The sequence below is a fragment of the Myiozetetes cayanensis genome, unplaced genomic scaffold (assembly GCF_022539395.1).
Source record: "Myiozetetes cayanensis isolate MyiCay16 unplaced genomic scaffold, myiCay2020 scf6-25, whole genome shotgun sequence".
Classification (NCBI taxonomy): domain Eukaryota; kingdom Metazoa; phylum Chordata; class Aves; order Passeriformes; family Tyrannidae; genus Myiozetetes; species Myiozetetes cayanensis.
In genome coordinates, this window is record NW_026087853.1 from 55,345,525 (window position 1) to 55,362,999 (window position 17,475).

At 69.5% G+C, this 17,475-nt stretch overlaps 6 protein-coding genes across 11 annotated transcripts; 3 read left to right on the forward strand and 3 right to left on the reverse strand.

Annotated features, from left to right (window-relative positions):
• Positions 1–962: 962 nt before the first annotated feature.
• Positions 963–1,915, reverse strand: TIMM10 (translocase of inner mitochondrial membrane 10). The gene is made up of 2 exons (XM_050336640.1): positions 1,742–1,915; positions 963–1,223 (listed from the first exon to the last, which is right to left on the reverse strand). The coding sequence occupies exons 1-2, from the start codon at positions 1,810–1,812 to the stop codon at positions 1,022–1,024; spliced, it is 273 nt and encodes a 90-aa protein (XP_050192597.1). The 5' UTR covers positions 1,813–1,915; the 3' UTR covers positions 963–1,021.
• Positions 1,916–2,168: 253 nt separating this feature from the next.
• Positions 2,169–3,621, forward strand: LOC126651147 (uncharacterized). Its single transcript, XM_050336722.1, has 2 exons — positions 2,169–2,690; positions 3,276–3,621. Exons 1-2 carry the CDS (start codon positions 2,512–2,514, stop codon positions 3,619–3,621), a joined length of 525 nt encoding a protein of 174 aa, XP_050192679.1. The 5' UTR covers positions 2,169–2,511.
• A 531-nt stretch (positions 3,622–4,152) lies between these two features.
• On the forward strand, positions 4,153–11,866 carry SERPING1 (serpin family G member 1). Its single transcript, XM_050336297.1, is given in 16 exon segments — positions 4,153–4,317; positions 4,510–4,543; positions 4,686–4,826; positions 5,314–5,416; positions 5,495–5,646; positions 5,733–5,813; positions 7,576–7,686; positions 8,345–8,414; positions 8,590–8,659; positions 8,774–8,852; positions 8,855–9,259; positions 9,363–9,500; positions 9,579–9,782; positions 9,913–10,055; positions 10,435–10,654; positions 11,143–11,866. Coding segments are annotated over 16 exon segments (2,250 nt in total). The 5' UTR covers positions 4,153–4,266; the 3' UTR covers positions 11,391–11,866.
• LOC126650934 (ubiquitin-conjugating enzyme E2 L5-like) lies at positions 6,142–8,243 on the reverse strand. 3 transcript variants are annotated; one of them, XM_050336303.1, is made up of 4 exons: positions 7,988–8,243; positions 7,316–7,405; positions 6,567–6,753; positions 6,142–6,496 (listed from the first exon to the last, which is right to left on the reverse strand). In XM_050336303.1, the coding sequence occupies exons 1-4, from the start codon at positions 8,006–8,008 to the stop codon at positions 6,333–6,335; spliced, it is 462 nt and encodes a 153-aa protein (XP_050192260.1). In that variant the 5' UTR covers positions 8,009–8,243; the 3' UTR covers positions 6,142–6,332. The 3 variants fall into 3 exon arrangements, with proteins under 3 accessions (XP_050192260.1, XP_050192261.1, XP_050192259.1); XM_050336304.1 differs by lacking the exon at positions 7,988–8,243 and having other exon boundaries at positions 7,394–7,536; XM_050336302.1 differs by lacking the exon at positions 7,988–8,243 and having other exon boundaries at positions 7,316–7,508.
• Positions 11,867–11,968: 102 nt separating the features above from the next.
• Positions 11,969–14,413, reverse strand: YPEL4 (yippee like 4). Of its 4 annotated transcripts, none has more exons than XM_050336300.1 (4): positions 13,232–14,413; positions 12,719–12,762; positions 12,512–12,620; positions 11,969–12,238 (listed from the first exon to the last, which is right to left on the reverse strand). In XM_050336300.1, exons 1-4 carry the CDS (start codon positions 14,135–14,137, stop codon positions 12,155–12,157), a joined length of 1,143 nt encoding a protein of 380 aa, XP_050192257.1. In that variant the 5' UTR covers positions 14,138–14,413; the 3' UTR covers positions 11,969–12,154. The 4 variants fall into 4 exon arrangements, 2 of the variants coding, with proteins under 2 accessions (XP_050192257.1, XP_050192256.1); XM_050336299.1 differs by having other exon boundaries at positions 11,969–12,244; positions 13,232–14,376; XR_007631523.1 differs by lacking the exon at positions 12,719–12,762.
• On the forward strand, positions 14,248–17,283 carry CLP1 (cleavage factor polyribonucleotide kinase subunit 1). Its single transcript, XM_050336298.1, has 2 exons — positions 14,248–15,842; positions 16,490–17,283. Exons 1-2 carry the CDS (start codon positions 15,237–15,239, stop codon positions 17,159–17,161), a joined length of 1,278 nt encoding a protein of 425 aa, XP_050192255.1. The 5' UTR covers positions 14,248–15,236; the 3' UTR covers positions 17,162–17,283.
• Positions 17,284–17,475: the final 192 nt, after the last annotated feature.

Here is a 17,475-nt window from a genome sequence, read left to right on the forward strand (position 1 = left end):
GGGGGGCCACTGCTGTTCCAGGTCACCGCCTGCTGCTCCTGAAATATTGATGGGAGTGGCGGGCGGCAGGGCAGCGAGGCGTGCAGGGCGCCGTGGGGAGGGGCAAAGAGACAGACGGACACCCACCCCCCACCCCCAGGGGTTGTGCAGCCACACGCACCCTCCCACACATGCTGCGCACCCGTCACCGCGCACCCACAGCTGCAGTGGGGCCGGCCACGCGCAGGCACCCGTGACGCTGACGCCCCGCATCCCTTGTGGGGTGCCGGCAAGTGTCACGGGAGCTGCGGGGCGCGGAGCCACTCCCGTGCCCTGCACAGCCTGACCCACTTCCCGCAGGCGCTGGCACACAGATGGAGTGCGCGCTGCGGGGGCACGGGCACGGCCCACCCCGGCTGTAGGTCCTGCTGCGCAGTGTGTCACCCCCAGGGTGCCACTTGGCAGGTGTCCCTCACCCAGGGTGGGGTGTCCCTCAGTGGGGGTAGCTCCCCGGGTGTCTGTGTGGGGGGTCCCTTTTCCCCTCAACTGCCCCTGCAGGTGCGTGTGTCCAGAACTGTCCCTGTTTGGGTGTCCCTTGTGCTCCCTCCTCTGTGGTCTCTGATGTCCCCACGTGGTCCTGGCCCAACCAGGGCTGGGTGTCTTGGGGGTATCCCTGTGTGGGTGTCCCTGTGCCCTGCCCCTCCACAGGGCTGTGTCCCTGTGCAGGGACCCCCGGTTGTCCCCTCTGGTGACCCCCAGCACAGACAGACAGGGAGGGGCTGAGCCTTGTCCCACCCCACTGGGGATTACAAGGGGCTCAGCCTGGCTCTGCCTAATCCAGGGGATTACACGGGCTGGGCCTGGCAGGGGGGGCACCCCCGGGTGCCCCCCACAAGGACACGGCACGTGGCAACTGAGGACACCAAGGGGGGGCTCTCAGTAGCAACCACAGGCACCACATACCCCAAGAGACAGCCACGGTGTGGGTTTGGGGGTGAGGGGGGCCAGAGCCCCCAGTTTATTGGGGTGCAGGTGGGGGGGCTCAGGCGCTGCCGCTGCCCTGCTGCATCCGCTTGAGCAACTCCTCATCCTGCAGCGACAGCTCTGTCAGCTTCTTGCCCATCCGCTCGTGCACTTCCAGGTACTTGGCCACGCACCTGTCCAGGCACACGCACTCCCCCTTGGACAGCTCCGACTCCTTGTACAGCGGCGGGACGCACTTGCGGTGGCATGCCTGGGTCATCCTGCACAGATCACACCGTGCCTGAGCCCCGCAGGACCCGGCCCGCACCCCAACACCCCCTGCACCCCACCATCGCCACCCCCCGGGATCCCCTGCACCCTCGTCACCGCCATCGCCAGCACCCTCACCCCATACCACCCTGGGACCCCAGTCTTGCACCCCGACACTTCTCGTACCCCCCGCGATCGCCATCCCCGGCACCCCCAGACCGACCCTGCACTCCGCAATTACCGCCCCAGGACGCCGGCGTCTGCATCTCCCCAAGATCCCGGCCCTTTGCACCCCAACATCCGCTGTCATAGCCGCCCCCGGCACCCCCGGGACTCGTCAGTATTTCCCATCCTCGGATACCTCCGATGCCCCCCCATGTCGCAGGTGGCCTCTAGGACCCCGCGCGCTCCTCTCCATCCCCAGCCCCTCAGGGTCTCCCAGTGGCTCTGGCACGGCCCAGTGCCCCCCCCAGCCATAGGCACCCCCCGGTATCCGCAGCACCCCAATGCCCCCCGTGGTGGGCCGCACCGGTTGTACATGTCGGCCATCATCTCAACCTCCAGCTCGGCCGCCAGCTGTTGTGCCCGTAGCGGGTCCATGGCGGCCGGCCCCGATCCCGCTGTCGCTCGGCCCGGCCACGCTCGGTTCGGTCCCGTCCGACCCCCCCGATTCCGCCCGGTCCTCGCAGGAACCACGTGGGTGCCGCGCTTCCGCCCGCCTGCGCTGCGGCCCCGCCCCTCCGCCCGCCCGGACCAATAGAGACCGGGGAAAAACGGGACCCGCCTCGCGTCCCGAGCGCTCATTGGGTATGGGGAAGGGCGGGGCCAGGGCGGGGCCGGGGTGGCGGGAGGGACGGGCGCGCTCTGCCCGGCGTTTGCCCCTCTGGGGCGTGGTCAGGTGGAGGGGGCGCGGCCAGCGCCGAGACCGTCCCCGCGACAGTCCGGGGGTCGTCGGGGGTTCTGGGGTTCTCCGTGTCCTCTGCCTCGTGTCCCCAGCTCTCTGGCTCCCCACCGTGTCCCGCCACCCCACCCGGGCTGTCCCCGTGTGACCCACGTCCCCCCTGGAGTCTTTGCCCCCGGTGTTCCCCGTGTCCTCCACGTCCCTCCGTGTCCCCCGTGAGCCCCGCGTCCCGCCGTGTCCCCGCACCTCCCTGTGTCCTCCCACCTCCTCCCCAGTGTGCCTGTGACCCCCAGGTCTCCCTGTCCCTGCTCGGGGTGTCCCCTGTGTCCCCGGGCCCCCAAGGTGCGGGCCCCACGTGTCACCCCGTGGGCTCCTTTGAGGTCGTCGCCGCTGTCCGGATGGGAGTGTCGGCGTGTCCCCCCCTCCCCAACCGCGCCCCTGTGTCCGGCCTGACCCCACGCGTGCCCCGCGGGTGGGCGGTGAGTGAAGGCGGCACCTGCCCCCGGCCGGGTAAAAATAGCCCCGGGCGGGGGGGTCGGGGCGCGGCGGGAGCAGCGGAGCGGGAACGGCCCGGAGGGTACGGGGCGAGGGGCTCCGAGGGGAACGGGGGGGTACGCGGGGCGCAGTGTGGAGCGGGGAGCGGCCGGGAGGGTACCGGCCGGGGGGCACCGGGAGGGGAGCAAGGGAGACTCAGAAGGGTTTTGTAGGGTGGCCGACGGTAGGAACTGGGGGGCCGGGAGGGGACGTGTGTGGCACGGGGACACTGGGGATCGGGAGAAGCTGGGGGTGGGGGCGGTACGGGAGTATGGGGGTGTCTGGAGGGGGCATGGAGGAGTCGGGAGGAGGTTATAGGGGCATCGAGAGTGGGACACATGGTGTTGGGAGGGGGAAGGGGGCCCCGGACGTAATGGGGGTACAGTGGGCAGGAAGGGGTACAGGGGTGCTGACATGGGGTATGAGGGGAATGGGGAGTGGGGCACGGGGGGCTGGAGGAGGAATGGGGGGCCCAGGATTGGTCATGGGAGAGTCTGCATGGGGGCAGATGGGTTGTCCAAGATGGGGGAATGGTTGTGCCAGGGCTGGAGAGGGGCGTGAGGACAGGGGCAGGGTAGGGGTTAAGCGGGCTGGGGGGCACCCCAATGACAGCCTTGTGCCCCTGCAGCAGTGACCGAAGCAGCATGGAGGCCCTGGGAGACACCGACACCCCCACCTCGGATGCCCCCACCTCGGACACCCCCACCTCGGATGCCCCCACCTCGGACACCCCCACCTCGGGCGCCCCCACCTCGGACACCCCCACCTCGGGCGCCCCCACTTCAAAAACCCCCACCCCGGGCACCCTCACCCCGGGCACTCCCACCCCGAGCAACCCCGCCCCAGACGCCCCCACCTCGGACACCCCTACTTCGAAAACTCCTACCCCGGGCACCCCCACCCCGGGCACCCCCCAGCCCCATCGGCACCCCATCCCCGGATCCCTCGACCCCTGGCACCCTCACCCACGGTAGTCCCACCCTGGACACGCCCCCTGACCCCCCCGCGGGGCCGGCGGGCAGTGGGGAGGCGACAGCACCACAGGGTGCGGGGGAACCCCGGGAAGCGGAGGGCGATGGGGGAGAAACGGGAGGTGACGGGGCGGACACGGGGGGCTCAGAGGGGTGCGTGGGGGGAGAGGCTGCCGGGGATGGCGGGGCAGAAGCAGCCAGGGGTGCCAGGGGCGATGCCAGGGAGACCGGAGATGGTGAGGGCGATGCTGGGGCAGGGACAGCCGGGGACACCGGGGTGGTCACCAAGGGGAGTGCCGAGGGCGAACCGGGGCCAGCAGCAGCGGGCAGCACCCGGGGCCGGCAGGTGAGGCGGGGGGGCTCGATGAGGGGGAGGGACACAACCAGGGGAGGACAGATGCAATAGGGATGGGGACAGGGTTGACAGCGCCGGGGCGGCGTGACAGTGTCAGGAGCAGGGTGACAGTGCCAGGGACATTGTGTAAGTGACAGGGCCCGCGCTGGCACTGCCACCCCTGCTGTGCCCACAGGAGCCCACTTGGCATCAGGACGAGGACGAGGAGCTGTGGCCTGAGTTTCCCCCGTGCTCGTCCCCAGAGGGGGCCCCCAGCCCCACAACCCCCACATCCCCTGTGTCCCCCACATCTCATGTGTCTCCCTCATCCCCCACCTCCCCAGCATCCCCCACGTCCCCCACAGGTAAGAGCCATACAGGCAATGACACCTGAGTGCCCTGGGGTCACCGCTGCCCCACACAGTGTCCTTCGCCCCCATGGGGTCCCCTGCAGAAACCCCATGACCCTTCCCTTGGGGAAGGACCTTGAGACCCAGGGGTGTCCCAGCATTTGGGTGCTCCCTCCCACCCCTCTGACCCCTCCTCTCTCCTTGCAGCTGGCACCACCGATGGCACAGAGGGCAGCAAGAGGTAAGTGTCCCCAAGGATGCCACCCCAGTACCCCACCCCACAGGTGGCATCCTGCAGCCCCACACTCTGGGCTGTACCCCCCTGTGAGTGGCACCCACCGTGGTGCCCTCAGCCCACCCATGGGTCCCCCGTGTGCCCACAGGGGTGCTCCAGCGGGGGGGCCACGGGGCCGGGCACCCCCTGGTTCGGCAGGGCAGAGACCGCGGCTGGAGGGGGCCGGGGGGCAGCCCCGTGTGGGGTCCCGGGCCTATGGACGCAGTGCCATCCTGGAAAAGTTCGGAGGGTGAGGAGGGCCTGGCCCCACGGGGGGCATGGGGGACAGGGAGGGCATGGGAAAATGGGGGGGACTGAGGACTGTGGGGCTGTGGGACAGTGGGGTGGGTGGGTGCATAGAGCAGTGGTGGTATTTGGGACCTCAGGACGATGGAAAGTACGGGGGAATTGGGGGACAATGGCGGGGCATGGGGCAGTGGGGGTATTGGTGGACAGTCGGGGGGCATGGAACAGTAGGGATATTGGGGTGCTCAGGGCAATGGCACAGTGGGGTCATGGGAGATGTGGGGGTCTGTGGGACAGTGTGGGTATTGGGGGGGCATGGGGAAATGGAGGGAATGGGGGGTGCATAGAGAGGGGAGGATGTGGGACAGGGGGACAGTGGGGCAGTGAGGAATTGGGGGCCCAGGGTCATGGGGCAATGGGGTCACGGTGGGACTGGAGGTCGCTACGGGGGGCCGGGGGGTGTGAGGGTCCTATGTCCCGGGTCCCTCCAGTGCCGCCACGGGGCCGGCCCCGCACCTGCGGCGATCGGGCAGGGCCGCCACGGTCAAGACGATGCTGCTGGAGTGGTGCCGCGCCCGCACCCGCGGGTACCCGGTGAGCGCAGGCGGGGGGTGGCGGAGAGGGGGCTGGGGAGGGCCCCGTGGGGCGGCCTGACCCCCCCCGCCCGCGCAGAACGTGGACGTGCAGAACTTCTCCGGGAGCTGGGGCAGCGGCCTGGCCTTCTGTGCGCTCCTGCACAGCTTCTTCCCCGACGCCTTCGACTTCGGTGCCCTTGAGCCCGACGCCCGCCGGCACAACTTCGCCCTGGCCTTCGCCACTGCCGAGTGCGTGAGCGCAGCCCGGCCCTCCCAGTCCCCCCCGGCCCTTCCCGGCCCCCCGGCCCCGGTGACGGCCGTGTCCCTCCCTGCAGGGAGCGGGCGGGCTGTGCCCCGCTGCTGGAGGTGGAGGACATGGTACGGCTGCCGGTGCCCGATGCCAAGTGTGTGTACACGTACGTGCAGGAGCTGTACCGCTGCCTGGTGGCCAAGGGGCTCGTGAAGACCAAAAAGCGCTGAGAGGGTCCCCCCCACCCATGCCACCCCCAACCTTGTCCTCTGCCTTGTCCCCTGCCTTGTCCCCCAGCACTAAAGGCCACGGTGCCAGGCAGTGGTGGCCTCGTATCTGGAGGGGGGGACGTGGGCACAGGGGCACTGAGTGTCTATGGGGACACAGCCCTGGCTCTGCCACCGGCAGGGTGACATTCCCTCCACAGCTGGCACACAGGGGGCAGCACCTCCCGGAGCCCCCCACCGTCCCCATGAGATATCATGGAGCCAGAGTAGGTGCTGGAGCAAATTTATTGCCTTATGTACAGGGGGACAGCTCCTGTGGGGGGCCAGAACCCCCTTTGCAGTGCCAGAGGGGACCCCCTTGCCCAAGGTCCGGTGCCGAGGCAGGGGTGATGCCAGGGCCAGCCCCGGCTGGCATAGGGAAGGAGGGGGGAAGCCGGGGTCTCCCCAGGTTGGGGGTCTCAGGGGCCGGGGAGGTCGGGGCGCGGCTCGGCATGGAGCTGGGTGTGTTCCCGTGCCCGGTGCCAGAACTCCTCGGGGTGCTCCTGCAGCTCCCGGGCCAGGTCCGGCCTCAGCACCCGCTGGGGGGCGGGGCTGTCCAGCAGGAGCAGCAGGTCCTGCAGCACTGCGGGAATGGAGAAGGGATCAGGGGGACATCCCCAGTGCTGCTCTCCCCCCGTCCCCCCGGTGCCCACCTTGGACGGCGCGGGTAGTGGGTGCCCAGTGCTCATGGGTGGTGAGGGGCTGGCAGACGCGACCTTCGGGGTCCACGCTGGGATGGTAGATGGGGGTGCGAAGGGTGGCACAGGGGGGCACCAGCGGGTGGTGGGGGGAGAAGGTCAGCTCGAAGCGGAAGGCACCCGCGTTGTACGGGGGGTTGTTCTGCTGGGGTAAGGGGGTCACCTCAGCCCCCCCAAGCCACAGCATCCATCGGGGGGATCCCTGTCCAGCCCTAATACACCCAGTGCCTCCCGTGGAGAATCCCCACCACCCCCACCGGCAGCCCGAGGCCCTCAGGAGGGGAACCTCCACCCAGTGTCCCCAGCCCAGCACCCCAGGGTGTCCCCTAGTAGTGTCCCCAGAGGGACCCTCCCCAATTCTGCCCTGATAGGGATCCTCACTCAGTGTCCCCCAGTAGTTTCCCCAGAGGGACCCTCCCCAGTTCTGCCCTGATAGGGACCCTCACTCAGTGTCCCCCAGTAGTTTCCCCAGAGGGACCCTCCCCAGTTCTGCCCTGATAGGGACCCTCACTCAGTGTCCCCAGGAGACACCTCAGGTCCCAAGGATTACCCCCAACACCCCCCATGCCCTCATGGGCCCATCCAGGCCTCCTGTGCCCCTCTGGCCTCCCCATACCCCCCACGCCCAGGAGACAGCCCCACACAACCCCAGCCCCTCGCTACCCAGGACTCCCCCACAGCCCCCCGCCCCCCTCCCCACGCACGGGCAGCAGCAGCCCCTCCCAGCGCAGCACGTTCCGGTCCAGCGGCCGCACATCGCGGGTCCCCTCCCAGCGCCGCACCTCCTCCAGCTCCTGCGGGACGGGCAGGGGGTGGCTGGGGCCGCCCGGGACACGCCTCCAGGGAGGGGGCTGCATCCCAAAACACCCCTCCGTTGGCTCGTCCTGGGCGGGCCAGCAGCCGCGACGCACCTCGAGGGGCGGGGATTCCCATGGACCACGCCTTTATGGGCGGTGCTTTCCAGGGAATACGCCCTTATGGGCGGGGGACTCCTTCATGGACACGCCTCTGGAGTGCGGCCACTACAGACCACGCCCTGACGCGGAACGGTTCCCGTCGGGGAAACGAAACCGGAGTGCGTAGGGCGGGTTTGGCATCCCCGGCATCGGAAACCCTTCACGGCGGTACTGCCTCCCCCGCACCCCGGCAACGGGACCCCCGCACCGGCACTGACACCCCCCCAGCACCGCTTCTCCCGCACTCCCGCACCGGCATTGACCCCAGCACCGCCTCTCCCGCACCCCAGTACCGGGACCCCCGCACTGGCACTGACACCCTGGCACCACCTGTCCCGCACCCCGGTACCGGGACCCCCGCACCGCCCGCTGCGGTGCGGTCACAAGGACTCCCGCGGTCCCGGTTCCGCCGGAGCCCACCTTGGCGATCCTCACGGCCATGGTGATCAGTGCCCGGTGCCACGGGGATGGGCTCCGTGGGATCACGCCCCGGGGCGGGCGCGACGAGGTTCTCTGGCCGCACCCCTTGGACGGGTGCGTGGGGTCAGACGGGTCTGGGGCGGCCGGGGACACCTGTCACCCGGGGGTCCCGGTGGTGGTGGGTGACAGGACCGCCGCCCCCCACCCCGTCCAGCGGGTGCCTGAGAAGGGCAGAGCGGGACGCAGGGCCGCATCCCGCCCCCTCGGCTGCCCCCGCACCGCCCTGCCCGTCCCCCCGCCCCCGGCTGCCCCCGCATCCCCGGCTGATTTACGGGAACCTCCTTAATCTTTAACCAGGCAGGGCCGGAGCCGGCCAGATCTCCCGGCGCCCGCTGGACACGAAGGGACCGACCCGCAGGGCACCCAGGTGGGCCTGGGGCACTGCTTCCTCCCACACCCCGAGGGGGGGGCAGAGTGGGGGCACACGGGATGGGGTGGGGGTGCACGGGATGGGGTACAGGCGGTGTAGGGAGGGGGGGTGCAGGTACTAGGGTGAGGGTACAGGGTGCTTGTCCTGCCCTTGACCTGTGCCCTCCCACCAGGATGCCCACCATGACGCTCTGGCTGCCCCTGGCATGGCTGGTGGCCACAGCCACAGCCACTGTCAGCCCGGTGAGTGCGGCCCAGGAAGACGGGCTCCCTGTGCCCAACGCCCCTGTGTCTCCCCTCACCTGAGCTGCCCACCTGGGTGCACCGTGCCCCCCTCACCCAGGTCCCTGTACCCAGGTGCCCATGCCGGAGGCCTCTCCCAGCGGGATGAAGCTGCTCACACAGCCCCTGACACCACCAGTGCCCCCCATCCTGCCCTGGCCCCCCCGCAGGACGTGGGGGCACCTGTCCTGCCTATGCCCACGCATCATGCCCACCCTGAGGGGCTGCCTGGCTGGGATGCCCCTCACAGGGCCACGGATGCCCCCAGCCCTGCAGAACCCGAGGGAGCCCCTGAGGAGCCAGGAACCACACCCTACAGGACCACGGCTGTGCCCACCACTCAGGGAACCCCAGGCACTACCACCTCGCCGTGCCCCGGGGACGAGGAGCCAGCCGAGGCGTGTGGGGAGCCCACGGGGGAGCAGTGGGCAGCCGTGGCAGAGGCACTGGGCTCCTTCGCCCTCCGCTTCTACCAGCACATGGCCGAGGCCGCCCAGCCCGACGCCAACCTGCTCTTCTCCCCCCTCAATGTCGCCACAGGGCTCTCACACCTGCTGCTGGGTGAGGGGCTGCCTGTGGACACCGGCACTGCCGCGGGCACTGCCTGCGTCCCCTGGGGCTGTACCACCCGGGGCACCGAGCCGAGCTTCCCCCGTGCCTGCAGGTGCCCGCGGCGAGACCCGTGAGCGGCTGAGCACCCTCCTGGCGTACCCACCGGGGCTGGGCTGTGTACACGGTGCCCTGCAGCAGCTGGCCAGCTTGCCTGGCCTCTTCTCGGCCGCCCAGATCTTCCACCACCCAGGTGAGGCAGGCTCCAGGTGGCCGTGGGGCACTGCTGCCAACTGGGCACAGGCTTGACGCCCACCGCGCTGCCACACAGAGCTGCGCCTCCGGCCTCGCTTCCTCAACGACTCCCTGCGCTTCTACGGCGCCCACCCGCGCACCCTGAGCGGCAACGAGAGCTTGGACCTGCAGAGCATCAATGCCTGGGTGCGGGAGGCCAGTGAGGGGCTGCTGCCCGCCCTGCTGCCCGCGCTGCCCCCGCAGCCCCACCTGCTGCTGCTCAGCGCTGTCCACCTGCGCGGTACGGCCCCGCCACCACATCCACCCGTGCCCACCCTTGATCCACCTGTGATCGGGTGCATGGCCGAGGCTGCTCCACACAGTGCCCCTGGTGTCCCCCACCCCTCAGCCCCCATGCCCTGTCCCCACAGCTGCCTGGCGCACGCCCCTGGACCCCGAGCAGACGGTGCCGCTGCCCTTCCTGCGCCCCGGACGCCCCCCTGTCAAGGTGCCCACCATGACCAGCACCAAGTACCCAGTGGCCTCGTTCACCGACTCCCGCCTGCAGGTCCAGGTACCCCGCTGGGACAGGGGTGGGGGTCTGGGGGGTCACTGGTGGGCACTGGTGGAGCTTTGAGATCACTGCTAGGCCCTGGGAGGGCTGTGGGGTCACTGCCTGGCCTGGGCAGCTGGCAGGTCACTGCTAGGGGTGGGTAACGGCATGATGTCACTCCAGTGGCACTAAGGAGGGATGCCAGGCTGTGACATCGCTCCTGTGGTACTCGGGGAGGATGCCAGGCTGATGTCACTCCCCTGGCACTGAAAGGGGCCCTGGCCGTGACCTCATTCCCCTGGGCTGGGGGGATGCCAGGCTGGGACCTCACTGGTGGCACTGGGGGATGCCGGTCTGTGGGGTCCCTGTGGTGGCCCTGAGTCAGGGGGCCATCCCGCAGGTGGGGAGGCTGGAGCTGAGCGAGGGGCTCAGCCTGGTGGTGCTGCTGCCACGGGGGCCCCTGGGGGCACTGGAGACCCTGGAGCGGGCGCTGGACCCCCCCACCTTCTTGGCACTGCTGCGGCGAGCAGCACAGACACCCCCCCGGGCCACCACGCTGGCCCTGCCCCGGATGCACCTCGACCTCACCCTGGACGTGGTGCCCCTGGTCCACGACATGGGTAAGGGCACCTGTGATGTCACCACGAGGGCTGGGTGGGCTGAGGGTGACATTGCTCCCTGTGGGATGTCACGGGCTCCTCCTCTGCAAGTCCCTTTCCCCAGTGTCCTTGGAGACTCCAGTTTCCCCAATGTACCTTTGGTTTCCCCTGGGTCCTCCCATGTCCCCAGTGCTCTCACTGTGCCCTGCTGCCCCCAGCACCCCTAATGTCCTCCTGCACCCCAGTGTCCCCATATTATCCCCCATATTATCTCATGTCCCCGGTGGCCCAAATATCCCCATTCTCCCTGGCGTTCCTCAGACCCCTTCATGTCCCTGGTGTGCCTCTGGGGTGTCTTCCATCCCCAGCATCCCCGTGTCCCCCAATGTCCCTGCAGCCCCGTGTCCCTGTGCCCCCCGTTTCCTCTGGATCCCTTGTCCCCCTGGGTGCCCCCGGTGTCCCCTCGCCGCCTTGACCCGCGGGGGTGACCGTGAGCCCATGTGCCGCAGACTTCGGGCTGTTTCTGGACGCAGAGCTGTGCGGGCTGGCAGAGGGCCCGGCCGCGGTGGACACGGCGCGGCACCGGGCGGTGCTGGCGCTGGACGAGGCCGGCGTGGAGGCGGCGGCTGCCATGGCCACCTCGGTGGCGCGCTCGGCGCTGGTGCTGGAGGCGCTACGCCCCTTCCTCTTTGTGCTCTGGCACGACGCCGGCGAGGTGCCCGTCTTCATGGGCCGCCTCAGCGACCCCCGGCCCTGACCCTGCCCCTCCTGTCCCCGCCCTCCCTCCTCTCACCCCTCCGTCCTTCCCTCTTGCCTCCTCCTCGCCCTCCTCCCTCCATCTCCGCCTTCTCCTCTCCCTCCCTCCTTCCCTCTCTCCCTCACCCCTTTCCTCCCTCCCTCCCTCCCTCCATCCCTTGTCCTTCCTTCCACCCCTCCCTCCGCCCATTCAACCACCGTCCAGCTCCATCCTTCCCTCTCCTTTCCCTCCCTCCCTGCTTCCTCCCTCTCTCCCTCCAGTTCTCCCTCCCTCTTCCCCCCTCCCCCCCATCTCCCCGTTCTCCCTGTCCATCTCCCCACCCTTCATCCACCCCAGTTCCCCAGGGTACCAGAGGGTCCCTGCTCCTCCCGTGCCTCAGTTTCCCCACCAGCTCGGGGTCCCAATAAAGGCTCCGAGCCCCTCACTGCTCCTGTGCGTGGGGAGAGGGAGCGGGCCGGGGCCATCAGGGACCCCCACTCTGTGCCAGTGTGCCCGCGGGTCCCCGGCTGTGTGCCAGGAGTCACCCCAGGGTGAGCCAGGGGTGGTGACAGCACCGCGGGCAGGTGACACACAGCATCTTCCTAAAAAAAAAAAAAAAAGCCTTTATTGCCCTAGAAAAGCCCCACAGCCCCCGCGGCTGGGGACGGGCACCGCGACCGGAGGGGCACCGTGGGGGGCACGGGGAAGGTGCAAAGGAGGGTTCACCCAGCGCCAGCCCCCCAACGTGCCCCCACGTGCCCCCCAGTCCCAGCCCTGCCCCCGCGTCAGTCCCAGCCGTTCTCCTTCACCATGTGCGACATCTCGATGATGAACTTCCCCTCCTTGTACTTCTGGCTGCTCTCGAAAGCCTGTTCCTAGGGCAAGGCGGGGGGGCGGCGTCAGCCCCCCGCACCCCGACGGGGGCACCCGGCGTGCTGCCTTCCCCCAGGGCTCAGGGGTGTCCACAGCGAAGGTTTGGGGGGGCCAGAGGATGCCCATTTGGGGTACCCGGAAAAGGGTTTGGGGTGCTTGGGACAGCACCCACAGGGTGGGTTTGGGGTGCCCAGGGGTGTCCAGGGCAGGGGTCGGGGATCCCGGGCAGTGCCCGCAGGGGGTGGGGGAGCCAGCGCAGGGACACTCACGTATTTCCAGCCCAGGGTGGTCTTGCAGCTCTGGCAGAAGATGTCGGCCACCGAGTGCAGCCCCGTCAGCAGCAGGCGCTGCTCAGCCGGGCCACAGCCCACGTTCACCCTGCGCCGAGAGCGGGGTGTCCCACGGGCACGGCAGCCAGCCCGGGAAACCCCGGGACCCCCCCATCCCCCACGGCCCCACCATCGTCCAGTACTCACACGGAGTTGAACAGGTAGGCACGGCCGTGGCTGCCCTGGAAGGACTGGGGGGACACGGCCAGAGTCACTGGTCAGCCCCTCACCTCCTCAGGCACCCCCTCCCGCCACGGCCCCTGCGTGCCCCCCCACGCTGCATTGCCACCGTGCCAGCCCCGGGGACACCGCGGGGGGACACCTGCCCCCCTGGGGACACTGAGTGGGTCACGGTCACCTCCACGGGAACGCCAGGGGGGACACCTGCCATGCCAGGGGCGCCATGGTGGGGAATGCTGGCTGTCCCAGTGCCACCTTGGGGGGAGGCTCAGCGCCTCGAAGGCACAGTGGGGGAGACACCCGCTGTCCCAGCAACCCCCCGGGGACACGATGGGGGTCACTGGCCGTCCCAGTGCCACCCTGGGGGGACGCTCAACACCCCGGGGACACGGTGGGGGAGGACACCCGCTGTCCCGGCCCCCCCCGGGGGACACTGCGGGGCGTCCCGCGGGGGGACAGTCCCCGCCGCGGCTGTGGCACCTTGGAGATGAGCTCCTCGTGGCGGGCCAGGTGCGCCCGGCAGTGCACGCAGCTGTAGGTGCGGTGGGAGCGCGGCAGATAGCTGCGGAAGGTGCGGGGGGGCAGGCGGGCCGCGGGGGCAGGCGGCGGCAGGGCGGGGCTGCATGGCCGGGGGCAGCGCCCGGGGGCACCGCGCAGCCCCTGCACAGCCGCTCGCAGGGGAAGCAGCGCAGCAGCGCGCCCAGAGCCGCCGTCCCGCCCGGCCGCGCTCGGGGGCTCCGCCGGGCCCCGGCAGAAGGAGGCGGGAAAGGGGGGCGGCCTGCGGAAGGGGGAGAAAGGGGTGGTGAGGCGGGGGACTGGGGGCGGGGAGGAACACGGGACTGCTGGACCCCGATTCCCCAGCCTGAGACCGGGCGGCTCGTGGCAGGAGTGAGGGGCAGCACCCGGGGGGCTCCGAGAGAGGGCGGGAGAGGGAGGGCCGAGGGACCGGGGTAGGATGGGAGAGGGGGGGTGTCCCAAGCGGGGTCTGGAGTCCCTTCTTGAGACACCTGGGAGTCCTGGGGGTACATTGAGGGGAAAAGGTTGGGGGTCCCGGGGGGGAGATTGTGTGTCCCGAGGAGGAGAGACTGGGGGTCCCGAGGGGAAATGATGGTGGACCTGACGGGGAGAACTGAGGGTATCGGCAGGGGGAGAATTCAGGGTCCTGTCGAGGAACGATGGGGGTCCCGAAGGGGAGAGATTGGGGGTCCTGAGGAGGGAGGATGAGGGTCTCGAGGGGGGAATTGGGGGTCCCGAGGGGCGATGATGGGGGTCCCAGCGGTAGATTGTGGGTCCCGGGGGGGTATGACGGGCTTCTCCGGGAGGGGACGGGGTGCCGGGTGGGGGCGTATTTGGGGTGGCGAGACAGGAGGACGGGGATACTGCCATGGGGGAGGGCAATCTCAGGAATGCTGTGGGGGCACGATGAGGGGCTCGGTGGGGCTTTGGGGATCTCGCGGGAGGGCACGATGGGGGGGTACCGGGTTCCGTGCGTTCGCGGGGGCCGGGGCCGCTCACCGCCCGCCGCTGTGCCCGCTGCCGCTGTCGCCGCTGTCCCCGGGGCGGGCGCGGGGGGGCCCTGCGTGCCCGGGGGCCGCATCGCGGCACCGTGACTCATCCCGCGGCCGTGACGTCACCGCCCGCCACCGCCGCCGTGACGTCACCGCCCGCCCCTCCGACGTCAGCGCTGCTACCGGGGATGCGCTGCGGCCGCCGGCATCCCCTGGTCCCCCCCTGTGCCCTCCGGTCCCCCCGTGTGTCCCCGTGTCCCTCTACATCTCCTAGTTCCCCCGTGTCCCTCATTTTCCCGTGTACCCCATGTCCATCATATCCTCTATGTCCCATGTGTCCCCCTGTGTCTCCCCTGTCCCCATGTCCTCTTGTCCTCATGTTCTGCCTTGTCCTCCCAATCCCCCCGTGTCCATCATATCCTTTATGTCCCACTGTGTCCCCCCATGTCCCCGCAATCCGCCGTGTCCCCATGTTCTGCCTTGTCCCCCTATGTCTCCCCGTGTCCCTGTGTGTCCCCTGTGCTCCCCCCGTGTCCCCCATGTCCCCGTGTCCTCCTTTATCTCCCGGTCCCCCCGTGTCCTCTCTGTCCCCGCGACTCCTCCCTCTCAGTAACTCCCGGGGCGCACGCAAATGAGATGTAAATCAGGCGAGGTGAAGGGAGGGGACTGGACTACGTGCAAACCCCACGCGAACGACACGCGAACGATGCCGGGAGCCATCCCGAGGGACCGCAGTTGGGGGGGGCACTGTAGTGCGATGCGAAGGAGAGGACGGAACGCAGACACGCACTCTACATGCAAATATATGCAAATGAGATACTAACGAGCCTCAGTCCCCACCCACGTGACCCGAGCGCCCCACGTCATTGGGGAGCAGCACGTGACGCGGGCCCTCCGCTCCCGCCGTCGCGCCGCTCTGACGTCACTTCCAGCGCGACGGCGGCGGGTGCCGGTACCGGGAGTCCCGGGGCGGTGTCATGGCGGACGATGGCGGCGAGGAGAAGAAGCAGGTGGCCAAGTTCGAGCTGGAGCGGGAGACGGAGCTGCGCTTCGAGGTGGAGGCGGCGCAGACGGTGCAGCTAGAGCTGCTGACCGGCATGGCCGAGGTGTTCGGCACCGAGCTCACCCGCAACAAGAAGTTCACGTTCGACGCGGGCGCCAAGGTGGCCGTGTTCACGTGGCACGGCTGCACCGTGCAGCTCAGCGGCCGCACCGAGGTGGCCTACGTGTCGCGGGACACGCCGATGCTGCTGTACCTGAACACGCACACGGCGCTGGAGCAGATGCGGCGCCAGGCAGAGCGCGACGACGAGCGCGGCCCCCGCGTGATGGTGGTGGGGCCCACCGACGTGGGCAAGACCACCGTGTGCCGCCTGCTGCTCAACTATGCCGTGCGGCTGGGCCGGCGGCCCACGTTCGTGGAGCTGGACGTGGGGCAGGGCTCGGTGTCCATCCCCGGCACCATGGGCGCACTGTACATCGAGCGCCCCGCCGACGTCGAGGAGGGCTTCTCCCTGCAGGCCCCCCTCGTCTACCACTTCGGCTCCACCACGCCCGGCACCAACATCAAGCTCTACAACAAGGTGAGCGCCGGAGGGGATCCCCCCCGCCACGCCGGGCGCAGCTCCGGGGGTCTCTGTGCCCCGGGATGTGGGCAGGGCGGCGCGGGGACGGGCGTGGAGGAGATCCCCCCGGGGAGGGGAGAGGGGCCACGGCTGGGCTGTTCCCTACCCCGACTCACCAGTCTGGGGGGGCTCTGAGTGCCCAGGGGGCTGTCCGGGGACAGAACCCTGACCTGGCTGCAGTCCTGGGGCAGTCCCTCCTCCCCAGCTGGAGGGAGGGAAGTGCAGAGGAAGCCGTGAAGCTGCTGAGGGAACTGGGGCACCTCCCCTGTGCAGACAGGCTGGGAAAGGGGGTTTCTACTCGGGCTGGGGAGGAGAAGCTTGTGTGGGGACCCCAGAGCAACCTCCCGGTATCTGAAGGGACTCTTCCCCAGGAACTGGAGTCATGGGACAAAGGGGAACAGGTTCACAGTGACAAGAGAGGAAATTTGGGCTGGATATTGGGGAGGAAGGGTGGTGAGAGTCTGGAAGTTGCCCAGGGGAAGGTGTGGCTGTGCCCCATCCCTATAAGTGTCCAAGGCCAGGCTGCTCAGTGCTGGGAGCAACCTGGGCCAGCGGAAGCTGTTGAGGTTGGAACGGGATAATCTTTGAAGTCCCTTCCCCCCCAGATCACGTCCCGCCTGGCCGACGTGTTCAACCAGCGGTGCGAGGTGAACCGGCGTGCCTCCGTCAGCGGCTGCGTCATCAACACCTGCGGCTGGGTCAAGAGCTCGGGCTACCAGGCCCTGGTGCACGCTGCCTCCGCCTTCGAGGTGGACGTGGTGGTGGTGCTGGACCAGGAGCGCCTCTACAACGAGCTGAAGCGCGACCTGCCGCACTTCGTGCGCACTGTGCTGCTGCCCAAGTCGGGCGGCGTGGTGGAGCGCTCCAAGGACTTCCGCCGGGAGTGCCGGGACGAGCGGATCCGCGAGTACTTCTATGGCTTCCGCGGCTGCTTCTACCCGCACGCCTTCGACGTCAAGTTCTCCGACGTCAAGATCTACAAGGTGGGCGCGCCCACCATCCCGGACTCGTGCCTGCCGCTGGGCATGTCGCAGGAGGACAACCAGCTGAAGCTGGTGCCGGTGACGCCGGGGCGGGACATGGTGCACCACCTGCTGAGCGTCAGCACGGCCGACGGCCCTGACGACAACATCTCGGAGACCAGCGTGGCTGGCTTCATCGTGGTCACCGGCGTCGATCTGGAGCGCCAGGTCTTCACCGTGCTGTCCCCGGCACCGCGGCCCCTGCCCAAGAACTTCCTGCTCATCATGGACATCCGCTTCATGGACCTCAAGTAGAGGGGGGCAGCCGCGTGTGAGCCCCCCCTCCTCCCGGGCAGTACCCCCCTGAGTCCTCCCGGCTGTGTGGCTGCCCTCCACTTTTATACTGTTTTGTACGGTTTGATATTAAATCCGGAAGCCCTCTGCTGTCGGTCCGTGTCAGTGTCATGGGGAATTCCCGGGGGTCATGGGGTGCGGTCGTTCGGTCCCCGCGCTCCCCCCCCCCACCGTGCCCGCAGTGCGCGTTCCCCCGCGCGTCCCCGCGGTGGTGCGTCCCGCGCGTGCGCCGCGTCCCCCGCGCCCCACCGAGCCCGCGCCCCACCGAGCCCCGC

What these genes read in the sequence shown, in the direction of transcription:
- CLP1 (XM_050336298.1), top strand. Translation starts at nt 15,237, where the DNA reads ATGGCGGACGATGGCGGCGAGGAGAAGAAGCAGGTGGCCAAGTTCGAG. An exon ending in ACATCAAGCTCTACAACAAG is followed by an intron (nt 15,843 to 16,489) that starts GTGAGCGCCGGA and finishes CTTCCCCCCCAG; the next exon opens with ATCACGTCCCGCCTGGCCGA.
- YPEL4 (XM_050336299.1), bottom strand. Translation starts at nt 14,137, where the DNA reads ATGGCAGTATCCCCGTCCTCCTGTCTCGCCACCCCAAATACGCCCCCA. An exon ending in ACGAGGAGCTCATCTCCAAG is followed by an intron (nt 12,763 to 13,231) that starts GTGCCACAGCCG and finishes GTGTCCCCCCAG; the next exon opens with TCCTTCCAGGGCAGCCACGG. An exon ending in CCACCCTGGGCTGGAAATAC is followed by an intron (nt 12,245 to 12,511) that starts GTGAGTGTCCCT and finishes GCCTTGCCCTAG; the next exon opens with GAACAGGCTTTCGAGAGCAG.
- LOC126650934 (XM_050336302.1), bottom strand. Translation starts at nt 7,468, where the DNA reads ATGCAGCCCCCTCCCTGGAGGCGTGTCCCGGGCGGCCCCAGCCACCCC. An exon ending in GGGAGGGGCTGCTGCTGCCC is followed by an intron (nt 6,754 to 7,315) that starts GTGCGTGGGGAG and finishes TTACCCCAGCAG; the next exon opens with AACAACCCCCCGTACAACGC. An exon ending in CACTACCCGCGCCGTCCAAG is followed by an intron (nt 6,497 to 6,566) that starts GTGGGCACCGGG and finishes CCATTCCCGCAG; the next exon opens with TGCTGCAGGACCTGCTGCTC.
- LOC126651147 (XM_050336722.1), top strand. Translation starts at nt 2,512, where the DNA reads ATGGGAGTGTCGGCGTGTCCCCCCCTCCCCAACCGCGCCCCTGTGTCC. An exon ending in GAGCGGGAACGGCCCGGAGG is followed by an intron (nt 2,691 to 3,275) that starts GTACGGGGCGAG and finishes GTGCCCCTGCAG; the next exon opens with CAGTGACCGAAGCAGCATGG.
- TIMM10 (XM_050336640.1), bottom strand. Translation starts at nt 1,812, where the DNA reads ATGGACCCGCTACGGGCACAACAGCTGGCGGCCGAGCTGGAGGTTGAG. An exon ending in ATGGCCGACATGTACAACCG is followed by an intron (nt 1,224 to 1,741) that starts GTGCGGCCCACC and finishes TGATCTGTGCAG; the next exon opens with GATGACCCAGGCATGCCACC.